The 14,757-nt window shown below is 42.3% G+C and overlaps 1 protein-coding gene across 1 annotated transcript in view; it reads right to left on the bottom strand.

Annotated features, from left to right (window-relative positions):
* Window positions 1–14,757, bottom strand: part of LOC101348432 (F-box/WD repeat-containing protein 10) — a 105,560-nt gene that overhangs the window by 73,339 nt on the left and 17,464 nt on the right. The window contains exons 5-6 of the mRNA XM_023730982.1: window positions 14,336–14,431; window positions 9,837–10,415 (exon numbers count right to left, since the gene is read on the bottom strand). Of these exons, the coding sequence (XP_023586750.1) occupies window positions 9,837–10,415; window positions 14,336–14,431 (675 nt within the window). The remainder of the gene's footprint in view (window positions 1–9,836; window positions 10,416–14,335; window positions 14,432–14,757) is intronic.

Genomic DNA, 14,757 nt, shown 5'->3' with positions numbered 1-14,757 from the left:
TAATTGTTTTTACGGTAATGACACCTACATATATAATACATATATATATACACACACACACACATACATAATGTAAAATTAGATGTAAACATCTTATGTTTTTAGCTGTTAGATTATAAGGTGGCTATCACTATGATCCTAAATATGTTTATATTCATTTTCTTATATCATCATAAAAGTAAAAACACAAATGTTTAATATAAATTTATTTAACTGCTTCAGAATGCTAAGCAGAAAGCTCTGCAATGAACCAGTCCTTGATAGAGAAAATTTCCCTGGGCCTGAGAATATATCTGGGGACTTCCAGCCTCAATCCCATGCCCACTCATGTGTCTGGGAGGCAGTACAGTTTGGTGGTGAAGAGTAGGGGATCTGGGATCAGACTCCTGGGTTTGAACCCCAGCCCAACTGCTTACTAGCTATGTAAACATGAGCAGGTAACTTAACCCTCTGTAGTTTAGTTCCCTCATCTGTAAAATGGACATAACAGTAGTTTTTACTTCATTAAGCTGTTATGAGGATTACATGAGATACGTATGTAAAGCACTTAGAGATTGTCTGGCACATATTTGTTGCTGTTGTTGCTGTTAGTTGCCATAGAGTCGGCTCCGACTCATAGAGACCCTACGTATAACGGAACAAAATATTACCCAGTCTTGCACCATCTTCGTGATAGTGGCTTCCAACCTATGTGGCTCATTTTCCAGCACTATACTGGACAATATTCTGTTGTGATCCACAGGGTTTTCACTGGCTAATTTTTTGGACATAGAATTCCAGGCCTTTCTTCCTAGTTTGTCTTAGTCTAGAAGCTCCACTAAAACCTCTCCACCATGGGTGACCCTGCTGGTATTTGAAATACTGGTGGCATAGCTTCCAGCATTACAACAACACACAAGCCACCACAGTAGAAGAAACTGACAGATGGTTGGGGGGGGTACATATTTAGCCCTCCATAAATGCTAACTGTTGTCCTATTATTATCATTATCATATGATCATTACTCTGAGCAGTCAAACAATGTCCACTGCAAATGTGTGCATATACATGCATTGAGATATAAATAAATAAACAATGTGTGTGTGCTTTTAAAAGGAAAATTACGTGAAAATGTAAGTCTTATGTGTTTTGTGAGATCTTTACCCTTTGACAGACTTATGATACTCTCAAAGTGATAACTTGGGTCCTTGGAGCCAAACCTATGAGTACACATGTGCCTAAAGAAGGCCCAAACAGAAGACTCCCTTCTGCTCTCAGTTATGACCCAGGAAGAAAACAGGGACTCAGTGGCATTTCAAACATTTTAAATAGCAGAATCCTGTTTTCAAATCATATCTTCTGCAAAAGCTCAATATGTAATACAGACAAAAGTGATAATTTATTAGTACAAATTTATGTTACAACTTCAAAAGTTTATTTGATAGCAAACCAATTGTTGAGAACAATGGGGCTATTCTGGTAAAGACAAAAACTTTAAACCTGGGGTTAAAGATGACAGATACTTTCTTATATTATCCCCAACATCCACCATACTTAAATTAACAGCTGCTCAAGGGGGCCTAGAGTCCACAGAAAATGTTTTAAAAGCATTATTAAGTGCTGAGATATTTCAGGATGGAGTGTCTGCAAGTAATTCTCAAAAAGTTCCACCAAAAATACATATGCATACTGTGTGTGTATGTATATTATAGTTGTGTGTATGTATACATGTATGTGCATATATATTTACACCCACATACACACACACACACACACAGTGTAAATGTAACAAAATGTTAATAATTGGTAGATGTGGGTGAAGAGTATGAGTGTGCATTATTCTATTCTTTCAATATTTCTGCAGGTTTGAAATTTTTCAAAATAGCTAATTAAGGTATACTGCTACATTGGGAAGAAAAATGTTGTAAGAGACTTCTACCTACAATAGCAGCCCTATTTGCCACACACTGCAGCCAAAAGGCCCATGCAAATGTTGGGCAGCCTGGAAGAGTTTTGAAGACATACAGGAACAATCCTACTTCAGACAAGACTAGGTTCAAACACTGACTCTGATACTTAGGAGCTATAGGATCTTGAGCAAGCTACTTGGCCTCTCTGAGTCTCAATTCCCCATTTTACTGACAAGGATGGAAGAGATGAAGGCGGGTAATAAAGACAATACCCCTTCTAAGATTAAGACAGAGGTCTCCAGGCTGTGAAAAATTCCACTGCCTCAAGCAGCTTGCTCAACAAGCCCTGTAGCTTTACATTAACATCCTGGCTCCTCTTTCATTAACTACTGCCCAGAACTAGAGAAAATCAGTGGAAACCAGTTTAGGTGCCATGTTGACATTCTGGGTAACCTTTTAGCTCATTAAATATCTCATACATAGTAACTTCCCTGCCTCTGGGTGGAGTTAAACTGCCATTTTCTGAACATGTGATGCATGAAGTTATACGTAAACCCCATTGCGCCTGTGTAGTATGATTAAGAATGTTGCTGACGTAACTTGTATGAACTTCCTGCTTGTAAACCCCATAAAAGTAACTGTCACCCTCGCTGAGCAGTCTTGGTGGCGGCAGCCTCGACTGCTCCTTTCCTTGCACAATGAAGTAAAAGCACATTTCTGATTTCCCACCTCGGCCTCTCCTCTATTGGCTGAGATGAGCTGCACCTAGCACTCTGGGGTTTCCACCCAGCAACAGAGTTGTTGTGGAGCCCTGGTGGTGCAGTGTTAAAAGCTTGGCTGCTAACGAAAAGGTTGGCAGTTCAAATCCAACAGCTGCTCCTTGGAAACCCATGAGGGCAGTTCTACTCTGTCCTGTAGGGTTGCTGTGAATCGGAATTGACTCGACAGCAACAAGTTTGGTGTTTTTTTGTTTTTTTTTTAGAGTTGTTGTAAGATTAGATGTAATGCATGAGACCAGTTATCGCTATTGCTATTGTAATAATTGTTATTACCCTAGATAAAACCAAACGGTTTGCCATACTGTATGCATGTCTAGTGCCCCCTCTGGAGACCAGGCCAAGTTAGAGAAAAGCAATGGATCAATCACAGGGTTGGCTGGCAGAGGTAGTTGTGTACATGGGAATTCAGGTTTGAGGAAGGAGACCAATTCCAACAACTTAACTTCTATCTGAAGAGGTATTTGGAGAAAGGTGAGATGGGATTAATATCTAATCTCTCAGGAAGGCCAGGCAAACAATGGAGGCAAGGAGGAGCATTTACATATATAAGGGGGAACACTTTACCCCCACAAGTGCTATAGGCTAAAAGAGCTTGTTTTCACTAATTCAGATAATTTAGGATATTAATCTGTGAGGCTGACATAGGTCAAGGACACAATTTTTCCCACCCAACTCAGTCTTTATTTCCACATTCAAAGGCAGACTATGTCACCTAGCGGAGGGAAAAGACTTGAGAGTCAGAGAGACTAGCTCTAATCTCATGTCTGCTTCTTAACAGTTGTGTATCATTGGACAAGCTCCTCAAATCTTTCTGAGTCCCCCTACCCTGCACAGTGTTGTAGTGTACAGATTACATTCATTAACATAGGTGAGGGTCTTATCTCTGCCCCTTCTCCTTCTCATGCCCACCACTGCCCTCCCACAGACATATGTACGTACACACTCAGCATCTCACCTGGGCCTTTCAGAGCAGTAAATAGACTGCACTACAGATATCAGTAAGGGTTTGTTTTCCATGCCCCTCCCCCGCAAGTGATCCTTCTCAGACAGCAAGGAGCCATAGGATGTCTTTGCCACACCCATCCCCTCCTTTTCTCCACAGCTGCTTGGAGAAGTTGGCAAGGGGCAGCCTTGTGGAATAGATGAGTGAGGAGTGCTCCAGAGTGAGGAAGTGAGAGCAGCAGCTCTGTATCTTGCTATCCTCATGGCCTCTTAATTGGAACTATGGGCTTGTGGAGTGCTGAGCCTTGTGCTAGACACAGGCTAGGAAGTTGGAACCATTGGAAATTTTGTGTTAGAGTGTCTCAGTGGTGCAAATGGTTAACCCACTGGGCTGCTAATGAGAGATTTGAGTTTCAAGTCCACCCAGAGGTGCTTTGGAAGAAAGGTCTAGCAATCTACTTCAGAAAAATCAGTCATTGAAAACCCTATGTAGCACAGTTCTACCCTGACACATATGGAGTCACCAGGAGTTGGAGTTGACTTGACTGCAACTAGTTTGGTTTTTGGTTTTAGAATGTGGCCTGGGTGGTGGGCAGGACAGTGGACAGAGGGTGCAAATGCCAGGTGGGATAGACCAATGGGGGGAAGTGACACTGGTGGTACCCAAAAACGCAAGCAGGGAGGCGGGCAGAGAGGTCTTTCTGAGTGAGGGACGTGAGTCCAGTGGAGATAAACATCTCCCAAAAGAAGGCTTTGGGGCAGAGAAGTATGTTCTGGAGATTTCCCAAATATCCAGGTTACAAGCAGCCTGAGGCATTCATGCCAGTCCCCTAAGCTTATTTCTGCCCTCTCCTATGTTTTACTGACATCAAGGACATCATACATGAGGAAAGCATGAGGTCACTAAAAAGACAGGAAAGAAAGAAAAGACCAAAATGGATGTCTGAAGACACTCTGAAGCTTGCTCTTGAACGTAGAGTAGCTAAAGTGAATAGAAGAAATGATGAAGTAAAAGAGCTGAACAAAAGATTTCAAAGGGCAGCTCCAGAAGACAAAGTAAAGTATTATAATGACATGTGCAAAGACCTGGAGAGAGAAAACCAAAAAGGAAGAATATGTTCAGCATTTCTCAAGCTGCAACAACTGAAGAAAAAATTCAAGACTTGAGTTGCAATACTGAAGGATTCTACAGGGAAAATACTAAACAACATAAGAAGCATCAAAAGAAGATGCAAGGACTACACAGAGTCATTGTACCAAAAAGAATTGGTCTACGTTTAACGATTTCTGGAGGCAGCATATGATCAACAACCGATGGTACTGAAGGAAGAAGTCCAAGCTTCACTGAAGGCACTGGCAAAAAACAAGGCTCCAGGAATTGACAGAATACCAACTGAGATCTTTCAACAAACGGATGCAACACTGGAACCACTCGCTCGTCTATGTCAAGAAATTTGGAAGACAGCTTCCTGGCCAACTGACTGGAAGAGATCCATATTTGTGCCCATTCTAAACAAAGGTGATCCAACAGAATGCGAAATTATCAAACAATATCATTAATATCACACACAAGTGAAAGTTTGGTGAAGATCATTCAAAAGCAGTTGCAGCAGTACATCGACAGGGAACTGCCAGAAATTCAAGCTGGATTCAGAAGAGGATGTGGAATGAGAGATATCATTGCTGATGTCAGATGGATCTTGGCTGAAAGCAGAAAATACCAGACTATTGACTATGTAAAGACATTCGATCATGTGGATCATAACAAATTATGGATAACATTACGAAGAATGGGAATTCCAGAACACTTAATTGTGCTCATGAAGAACCTGTACATAGACCAAGAGGCAGTTGTTCGAACAGAACACTGCGTGGTTTAAAATCAGGAAAGGTGTGCATTGGGGCTGTATAGTTTCACCATACTTTTTCAATATGTATGTTGAGCAAATAATCCAAGAAGCTGGATTATATGAAGAACGCAGCATCAAGATTGGAGGAAGACTCATCAACAACCTGTGATATGCAGGAAGTGTGCACGCTACCTTTCCTTATCTGTCTGAGGCAAATGAGGCTGGAGTTGGGCTCTGGAATGTGAGGCTGTAGAGTAGGGAAGCAACCAGGGATTGGTCTGTCAGTGACACCAGACCGGAGTCAGCTACTGAAGGTGACCCAAGAAAGAGTTACATTAGAAGCAGTGCACAAGGACACGGGAATAACAAATCCATTTCATACACTGCCTCATCTATTATTGTTTTGAAAAGCAGATTCCTATTTAGCTCTTCACATGTGAATGCTTTTCACTTCAAGTCAACTTTTGTGGGTCGCTATATCTTAGCACCTAGCATAGTGCCTTACACATTATACCATATATTGAATCCCTTCAATTTGAGGACAGTCTTTCCAAAAGTATGCAGGAGAGAGCAATATAAGCTCTATGACTGGGTCAGTATACGTACCCATCTCATCATTTCATCATGAATCTTAGGAGAATGTGGGAATTTACTCGAATCTCTGGAAGAAAATGCAATATGTATTTGGATTTCAAAAAGTTGAGACAAGCCTCAATTATGTAGTGGCTAAAATTACTTGGTGATTCTGTAATCACAAATGGCCTAGTAAAGGAACAAAACAATCTAGCACCGGAGGGAGCTCTTGATGAGGGAAGATGTTTTTTCCAAAACAAAGGTACACAATGGCAGAGGAGACAAGAGTGAGTAAATGAGGAACAGAGGCACACATTTACACAGCTTGGGGAAAATGCCAGGGAATACAAAGTGGACCTTTGTTCTCCTTTTTACTTTCCTTATTTTTTTGTATTTCCTTGGTTAGGGTATTTTCAGTTTTCAGACTGAGAAAAAGAAAAATATAAGCCCATTGCTTGAAGCAATAACATAAGGAAAGGAAATATACCCAACTCTTATTTCGCGTCTCTCTTTTATATCTAGAACAAAGGCCTTGAAACTGAAAACTAACGGACATAAAGAGCCAACAGGGACATGAAGCTCAAGATCAGTAAGGAGACACCTAATGAGTTCCTGTTATATGAGTCTAACAATACCTCTTAGGACACTGATGCAGTTTACCAGTTTGACTGCAAGCCAGCCAGTGATCTCTGAGAAATTAGGGAGAATGGCAGAGGACGGGAGACAGAAAGAACTACCTTGATTTTCAAAAAGAGAAGGTAGATTCTGGAAACAACGAACTAGTAAACTTGACATTAACCCAAGGCAGAATTCTAAAATAGTTCATCAAATATTTCTTGAGCATTTAGAAAAGTAAGTGTCCAGCATCAGCAACCCACACGGGTTCAGTAAAACAAGGCAGGCAAAGCTGACCTCATTTTCTTTTGGGAGCATCATTAGACAGGTAGATCAAGGACATGTAGCCATAGCATATCTTGATTTCCACCACTTATTGAAACAAGTCCTTCATCATGTCCTGTGGATAAACAGACATTACTGTACAATTCTACCAATGTATCAAAGTCCCCAGCTGGAACAAACAGTTCAGCACTCAGCTACTACCTGAAAGGTTGGCGGTTCAAATTCACCTACAGGCACTGTCTTAGTCATCTAGTGCTGCTATAACAGAAATACCGCAACTGGATGGCTTTAACAAACAAATTTATTTTCCCACAGTTTAGGAGGTTAGAAGACCAAATTCTGGGTGCTGGTTCAGGGGAAGGCTTTTTCTCTCTGCCAACTCTGGAGGAAGATCCTTGTCTCTTTGACCTTCTGCTCCTGGGTGATCATGTGGCTTGGTACTGCTTTTCCTCCATCTCTGCTAGCTTGCTTGCTTGTTTAATCTCTTTTATTTCTCAGAAGACATTGACTCGAGACACATCCTACACTAATCCTGCCTCATTAACACAAAAAAGACAAGTCATTCCCAAATGGGATTATATGCCAGGCATAGAGGTTAAGAATTACAACACATATTTTGGGGAGAAACAAGTCAATCCATAACAGGAAACCTTGGAAGAAAGGTCTGGTGATCTACAAGTCACAGCCATAAAAGCCCTACGGAGGACAGTTCTACTCTGAAACACGTATACTTACCGTGAGTCGGAATCAACTCGATGGCAACTGGCTTTACCAATTCAGAATTTACTGAACAGCTAAACCCAAAGGGCTTAGACTCTGTATTTGGTCCTAAACTAAAAACCAAACCCATTGCTGTCAAGCTGATATTGACTCATAATGACCCTATATGGCCCCACAGGGTTTCCAAGGCTGTAAATCTTTATGGAAACAGACTGCCACATCTTTCTCCTGTGGAGTGGCTGATGGATTCAAACTACTGACCTTTCGGTTAGCAGCTGAGCACTTTAACCACTCTGCCACCAGGGCTCCCTTACGCAAAGTCTAATAAGGGGTTTTCCTGAGAATTTTGCAGAGAAACTTGGAAGTCCCAAATAAAAACAGATATAACTGGACTGCTCCATTTTGTGTATATTTAAAAGCAAGTAAAAATGAAACCATTTCTCTTCACCTCTTTTTCCTCTTTTTAACCATTGTACCACCAGGGCTCATGTATTTGGCCCTACCCCACTCCATATTTTTATCAACAAGATTAAGATTTAAGAAGAAATTATTCCAATTCTGCACATGACACCTGGCCTGTAAGGAGAGCTAATAAGTTGGATGCAGAATCATGAGTCTAAATTCTCTCAGCAAGCAGCAATAATGTGATGAAATTAAGGTAAAAATAAATTTAAATCCTACACTGTATAAGTCATCAGACACAAATATAGGATGGGAGCTTTGGAAGCAAGTCAAGCGATGCTGAAGAAATTCATTGTTGACGTAGGATTATCAGACTGGCAGAAGAGGGAAAGGCGGGGTTGACGCGGGTTGTATTTCTGGTGAACCCCGCCAGGAACCTCAGCTATGTCCTCATTTAAAGATGGTTTGTGACTTGGTTTGTAGTTTGACTAAACCCTTGAGGAGTCTTAGCTCTTTATCTATCAAGACAGAAAACAACGGTCAGGGAGGAAAGGTCTAGAAACCATGAAGGAAAGTGGGAAACAGAGTGTGAAAACAAGAATAGCTCTAGGGCGGACATGAGCGCTGCCCTCCACGGCTGGAAGAGCCTCCTGTGAAGGAGACGCCAGGTACTTCACAGACTTCAGGAGAGAACTGAGGCCCCTCCCCAGAGGTCACCCAAACTAAGACTGGACTCAGACAAGAAGTTTCTTATAGTCCTTGCTGTCCAAAACCAGAATGAGCTGTGCTGTGCAGTAGTGAGAAGGTCCCTGGGTGGTGTAAGCAGTTTGCAATCAGCTACTAACCTAATGTTGGTGGTTTAAACCCACCCAGCAGCACTGCAGAAGAAAGGCCTGGTGACCTGTTTCTGTAAAAATTACAGCCAAGAAAACCCTATGGAGCAGTTACTACTCTGTAACACATGGGGTCACCAAGAGTCAGAATTGACACCATGGCAACAGGTTTGGTTTTGGGTTTGGTGTGGTGAGCTCTCTGCCACTGCACAGATAGATGGCTCAGTCAGATGAGGTGCATGCACAGGGATTTGCAAACTGTCAGAGGCAGGTTTACGACTCTCTGTGTCCATAATAATACTTTTCAGGTGGTTTATTACCTTATACACAACATCCATGACATAATAAGGATGGTAGTATGGCATAGCGGTTAGAAGTTCAAACGTGAATTCCAGTTCTGCCATTAACTGACCATGTGACTAGTTAGCTACCCACCCTGGACCACAGTTTCTCCCTCTGCAAAATGGGATGATACAAGCATCTACACATGCGGTCTCTGTGAAGATTAAATGAGGTGATGCACAGAAGCACTAAAACAGTGTCTGGCATATAGGAAATGCCCAATAACGTTAGCAATTTATTACGATTACTCTGCAAACTCTGTGGTCATCCTGAAGATTCCTCATTACCAATGTTGGGCACAGTGTGAGGTTTACCTCCACAGACAGGAGCATGTCACTGGAAGACACAGAGGGGACCTAGGCCTTCCTGGAGGAGACGCCTGAGGCTAACTATGAAGGTACAGAGTAGCACTGCATGGAGCAGGGGGAGCAGATGGGACCCTTCTCTTGGTTCACGGACCCTTGTGGTTTTGAAAGCCAACTATCACTGCTGGCGGACTGATTAACACCCTCAGTTATTAACACCCCCAAGTCCCCCTTCAAATGCAAACTGCTGCCCCATCTTTGTGGCTAGCAAAGGCATGGGATATGGATCCCGGAGTCTAGGAAGCAGCCTCCACTGAGGGTGGTGCTGCCTTCTCAGGTTCTTCTCCTAGATCCACAATCCAGATGGTGTTTTCCTTCTTGGAAAGCCAGAAGGCAGGGTAGACTGGCTCAGAAAAATTGCAGTCAAACTTGTGAACCAGAGTCATGGCACCAGGCTCTATGCCATAGAAGGAGAGGGTCCCTCCTGGGAAGTTGATGTATATCCCTAGCCTCCGGAAAGGACTGGCTTTGAGGGGAGTCTCTGTGTCACTGTGCCAAGCCTGAAACTCCTTCCCATTCCAATGGAGGCTCCAGGAGAAGCTGTTTCCAGAAATGCAGCTGTTGCGCTCCTCCCCTTTCCTATCGATGCCTTTGTAGGTCAAGCCAACGTAGGTGCCTGGACCAGAGATCTCTACCTCGAAATAGTACCTGTGCAGGTACAGACTCTGTTGGGACAGCACCTGCCGCCAGTGCATGAACCTGCTGGGGTGGTCGGGGTAGGGATGCTCCCAAGGCGTGGTGTTGGTGACCTTGTGGTTGTCATCCTGGAGCCGGAGATACCTGTGTGCCGTGTCCGGGTCAAAGGTGATGTTACAGGCATCTGAGGAGATAGAGAAGGCAGGGTTAGGGGTTCAAGAACTGAGAGCTGAGACACAGAGAACACTAGAAGCCCAGCCGGCTCCGAAATGTGAGACAACATCAACTCTCCCTGTTCTCTGTTGGCCCAGGCTGCTGTTCCTTGTCCAAAGCAGGTGGGCAAAAACCAGAAAATGGAGAACAAAGGTCACTCCACTTTCTTCCTTTCTGAAGCTCAAACTGCTTGGCAATAACTGCATTGTTTGCTGAACTGAATCAAGAAATAATATTCATTAACCCACTCATTAATTCCTCCAACAAATATATATTGAAGGCCAGCCACTATTCTACCCAGTGTTGGCAAGGGTTTGGGGAAATAGGCACACATACATTCATGTTTGATTTATTCATTTTTTTAAAAAACTTGACCAATATTTAACATGGTGAACTCTCGAACATTTCCCCAAACGTATTTTTCTTCCATGTTCCCCCATCCCAGAGAATACACTCAGTTGCTCAAGTCAAAATGAGAAAGTTATTTTGACATCTCTTTTGCCCTCATCCTCCTCACCTCTCCCCACACACAGAAGCAGCAGAAAGTCTGGTAGATTCTACCTACTTCTCTCCAGCCACGTGGCTTCAACCCCCACCTAAGTCCCCACCAAATCTCACCCAGGCTAGAGCAACAGGCTCCTTACTGGTCTTACTCTATCTACCTATCTACCTACCTATCTCTTACCCTTCAATACATTCTCCATGACAGACCCACAGTGCTTGCGCAAAGGTGTAGGCTAAGGCGAATCATGTCACCTCAACATAAAACCCTTGTACTAAAGATAAAACTGGGACCCTCTCACTTTGCTCTGCAAGGCCCTGAATACCTGGCCCTTGCCTGTGTCCCCAACCTCATCTCCTGTCCTCTCCCCCTTGGTCCCCCTACTCCAGCCACTCTGACCGCAGACCTACCCAACACTACAGCCACATTAGGGCTTTAGCACAGACTATTCCCTCCATGATATAGTCTCTGCCCTACTCTTAGTCCAAATGATTTCTACTTATCCTTTCAGGTTGCAGTGGAGAGTTCATGCCCTCAGAGACCCTTTATGACTCCCCGATCTGAATCATACTCTTCCTCATTATTTTCTTTCAGTGCACTCTGTTTTTTTAAACTTCATGGTACTCATCACAATTTGTAATAATTTACTTGTGTGTTTGTATAATACTGATCTTCTTCCTAATCTATAAGCTCCATATTTTGTGTGGGACTCTATCCTGGGGCTATAGCACAGAGAAGATGTTTAAATAAATTAATAAGCCAAATTGTGGGGTAAACAATTACTGAGCACAAGTAAGTTGGCTTTTGTCCTTAGTCTCTGAGCGATAACTCTAAAACCTTGGAATTTCCTGAGTAACTGAGGTGCCTTTGTTATCTAAACCTCTAGATCACACCTGGGGGTTTGTGCTAATGAGTGGGGGCTGGCCTGACCAGAAAGAGCACTACCACTACTTGGCCTGATATCAGCTGACTTCACAGGAGGGAGGGGACTGACGCAATCAGTCATGGCTATGTAATAAAGCCCATAAAGGCTCTGGACATGGAAGTTCCATGGGTGTCTTGGTTGGTGAAAGACATCAATGCACGTGGGAGGAGAGTGCATCCCTTGGAACATGGAAGTTCTACGTTGGGAACCGTCCCAGATCTTGCCCTATGCATCTCTTCATTTACATCCTGTTTTGCTATCATAAAGGTGTAATCATAAGTATAGCACTTTCCATGAGTTCTGTGAGTCAGTCCAGCAAATTATTGAATCCAAAGAAGTTGTGGGAGCCAGTAGGTCAGAAGTGAGGGGACGGAACCCTTGACTTTGTGGTTGGCATCTTGAAGGGGCAGAGGGAATCCCTAAATTTATAGCCAGCAGGTTAGAAGTGAGGGAGCTCAGGCGAGGCCTCTGAGCTTGCAGCTGGCATCATGAAGGTGTACTGGGAAAACCCCATATTTGTAGCCAGCAGGTCAGAAGTGAGGGTGTCACGTCATCTCCCAAACTTGCAGCTGGCATCTGCCTATTTGGCAGTCTGAAGGACAGTGTCCTTTTAACTTGTGAGATCTGACACAACTCCAGGTAGCTATGGTCAGAGAAAGAAGCTCTGCGTGGGCAGCTAAACAGAGAAGCAAAAACGTGGATATTTGATATTTTATACCTGATTGATCAATGTACAAATGGATTAGCATATTAAAGGCTATAAAAATCCTGTAATTAAAATTATTTTAGTTTAACCCAGAGTTTTCCTAACTTCTTTGTGTTTATGTAAGAGAAATTCTTAGTAGTCAATAAGAACACATGATGCAAGAAAAAACAGACAGAAGTTAAAAAGGAAAAATGAGCATGAGCTCATCAACTTAAAAGGCACATACTCTGCAGCTCTGAGTTACTAAGAGTGTACCACCAGCAGTGGCACTCCTGCCCTACTACCAGCGCTTATGTCAACCCTTATCTGGATTTTGGACAATAATATCCTTCTCCTCTAAAAGGATGCAGGTCTCCTTGGAGGGTAAGTGGTTCTATGTCTTGGGGCAAGGAAAAATCAACATGGGTCTGGAATATATATATGTATATTTTTTAGTGTCAGGAAGAAACAGTGCTTTTACGAATGTCAAGGGTGGTGCTTAATGGAGAAAAAGGCCACCCTGAAAGTGATTACGACTGGCCAAGTTGACAATTTGAGCAGCAAAACTTTGATAATTGAAACAAGCTGGGTCTATAAAAGGCTAACAGTTTGTAATAATACTCAGAAAAGTTAATATTATATGTCAAAAAAGATATTTGTAATATAAAAGAAATGAGATTATAAAAACATGTTTAACTTTTATTTTAATGCTAAGAATAAGGAGTATTTGGTTTCTTGTATTAGTTATGTCTGTTTATAAAATATAAATGTGCTTCTATCAGGAAGCAGGAAAGAATAAATAAAGGAAACTGTGTGGAAGCCAAAAGGATCTGGGTGAAAAATAGGAGCTGGTCAAGAATAGGAGAGAGTCACCAAAGCCCTAGGTCCTCATAATGACCAGGGAGAAAAGGGGTCCAGAGTTATTCTGCCAATGGTCACCGCAGAAACCAAGCAGGAGTAGTCACAGCATGCTCCAAAAAGATGAATTAGCCAAATGTCATGAACACGAGCACTGATTACACAGTCATTCCCTTCCTAGGAGATGAAACCTTGTGGAATTGTTCATTATAATGAAGTATCAATTAAAATCAGCCAGTGAAAACTCTATGGATCACAACTGTCCGATCCCATTGTGTATGGGGTCGCCACGAGTTGGGGACTGACTCAAAGACAGCTAACAACTATTAGAAATACAGTGTTTTTAATAATGTTAACAGACCAGGCCAATATTACATAAAAACAGGGTAAATGGATTATGGCCAAGCTAGACTCAAAGGTGTGTCATTTAGTAACTAGACAGATTCTTCAAAAGTATCAAGGTCATGAAATACAAAGAAAAACTGAGGGGCTGTCCCAGACTAGAGGAGACTAAGAAGACCTGAAGACATCTGTGATCTAAATTGGAGTGTGAGCCAGAAAAAGGACATTGGTGGAAATCTGGTGAACAATTTGTGAAATTTGAAAAAATTATGTATATTAATTGATAGCATGTATCAATGCTAATGACCTCTTTTTTATCAATGTACTGTGGCTGTATAAGGAGTTAACATTTGGAGAAGCTGCATGAAAGGGAATTCTTTGTCCAATTTTTGCAACTTTTTTGTAAATCTAGAATTGTTTCAAAATGAAAATTAAAAAATATTAAAATTTAAAAGTGTATCATTTAGGGATGGACAAGAGGTTGCAAGAACCTGAAACCTATATGAAAAATGGCAGTTACTGCTTCAGCGAAGCATGCTGACATCAGCGGTTGAAGGAGAAGCTGTTCACATAACTTACACTGGAGGAACTCTTCTCTACTGCTGGGCTCAGGTTTTGAGGTCCAATATTTATGTTGAACGATGGCAGACACTTGAGTTCTGATGTCATACTCCTCTAGAAAATCAAAGAGTTGTGAATGTACACCTGTCCAGGTGGTCAGAAGAACCTAAAGAGCAGGACTTCCCAGCCACCCTACTCAGAGCTTCCTGGGGGAAGGATGGGCCAGACTCCAGTAACATCTCAGAGAACCATCTCAATGGACCATATTTCTCTCACTGATGAAGCAAAATAAACCAAAAAAGATTCCAAACTCACTGGATTTCACTTAGAAGTACAGGCATCAGCCACCTGAGAAGCTAGTCTTACAAATGCTAGTCTACTGCATGATATGCTGAACTCATCTTCTCTGGGACTCAGCTGTAAAATAAAATCATCAAGAT

Source organism: Trichechus manatus, unplaced genomic scaffold, assembly GCF_000243295.1.
Source record: "Trichechus manatus latirostris isolate Lorelei unplaced genomic scaffold, TriManLat1.0 scaffold00040, whole genome shotgun sequence".
Lineage (NCBI taxonomy): Eukaryota > Metazoa > Chordata > Mammalia > Sirenia > Trichechidae > Trichechus > Trichechus manatus.
The sequence above is the reverse complement of the archived record's forward strand: the minus strand, read 5'-3'. Positions and strand labels throughout refer to the sequence as shown.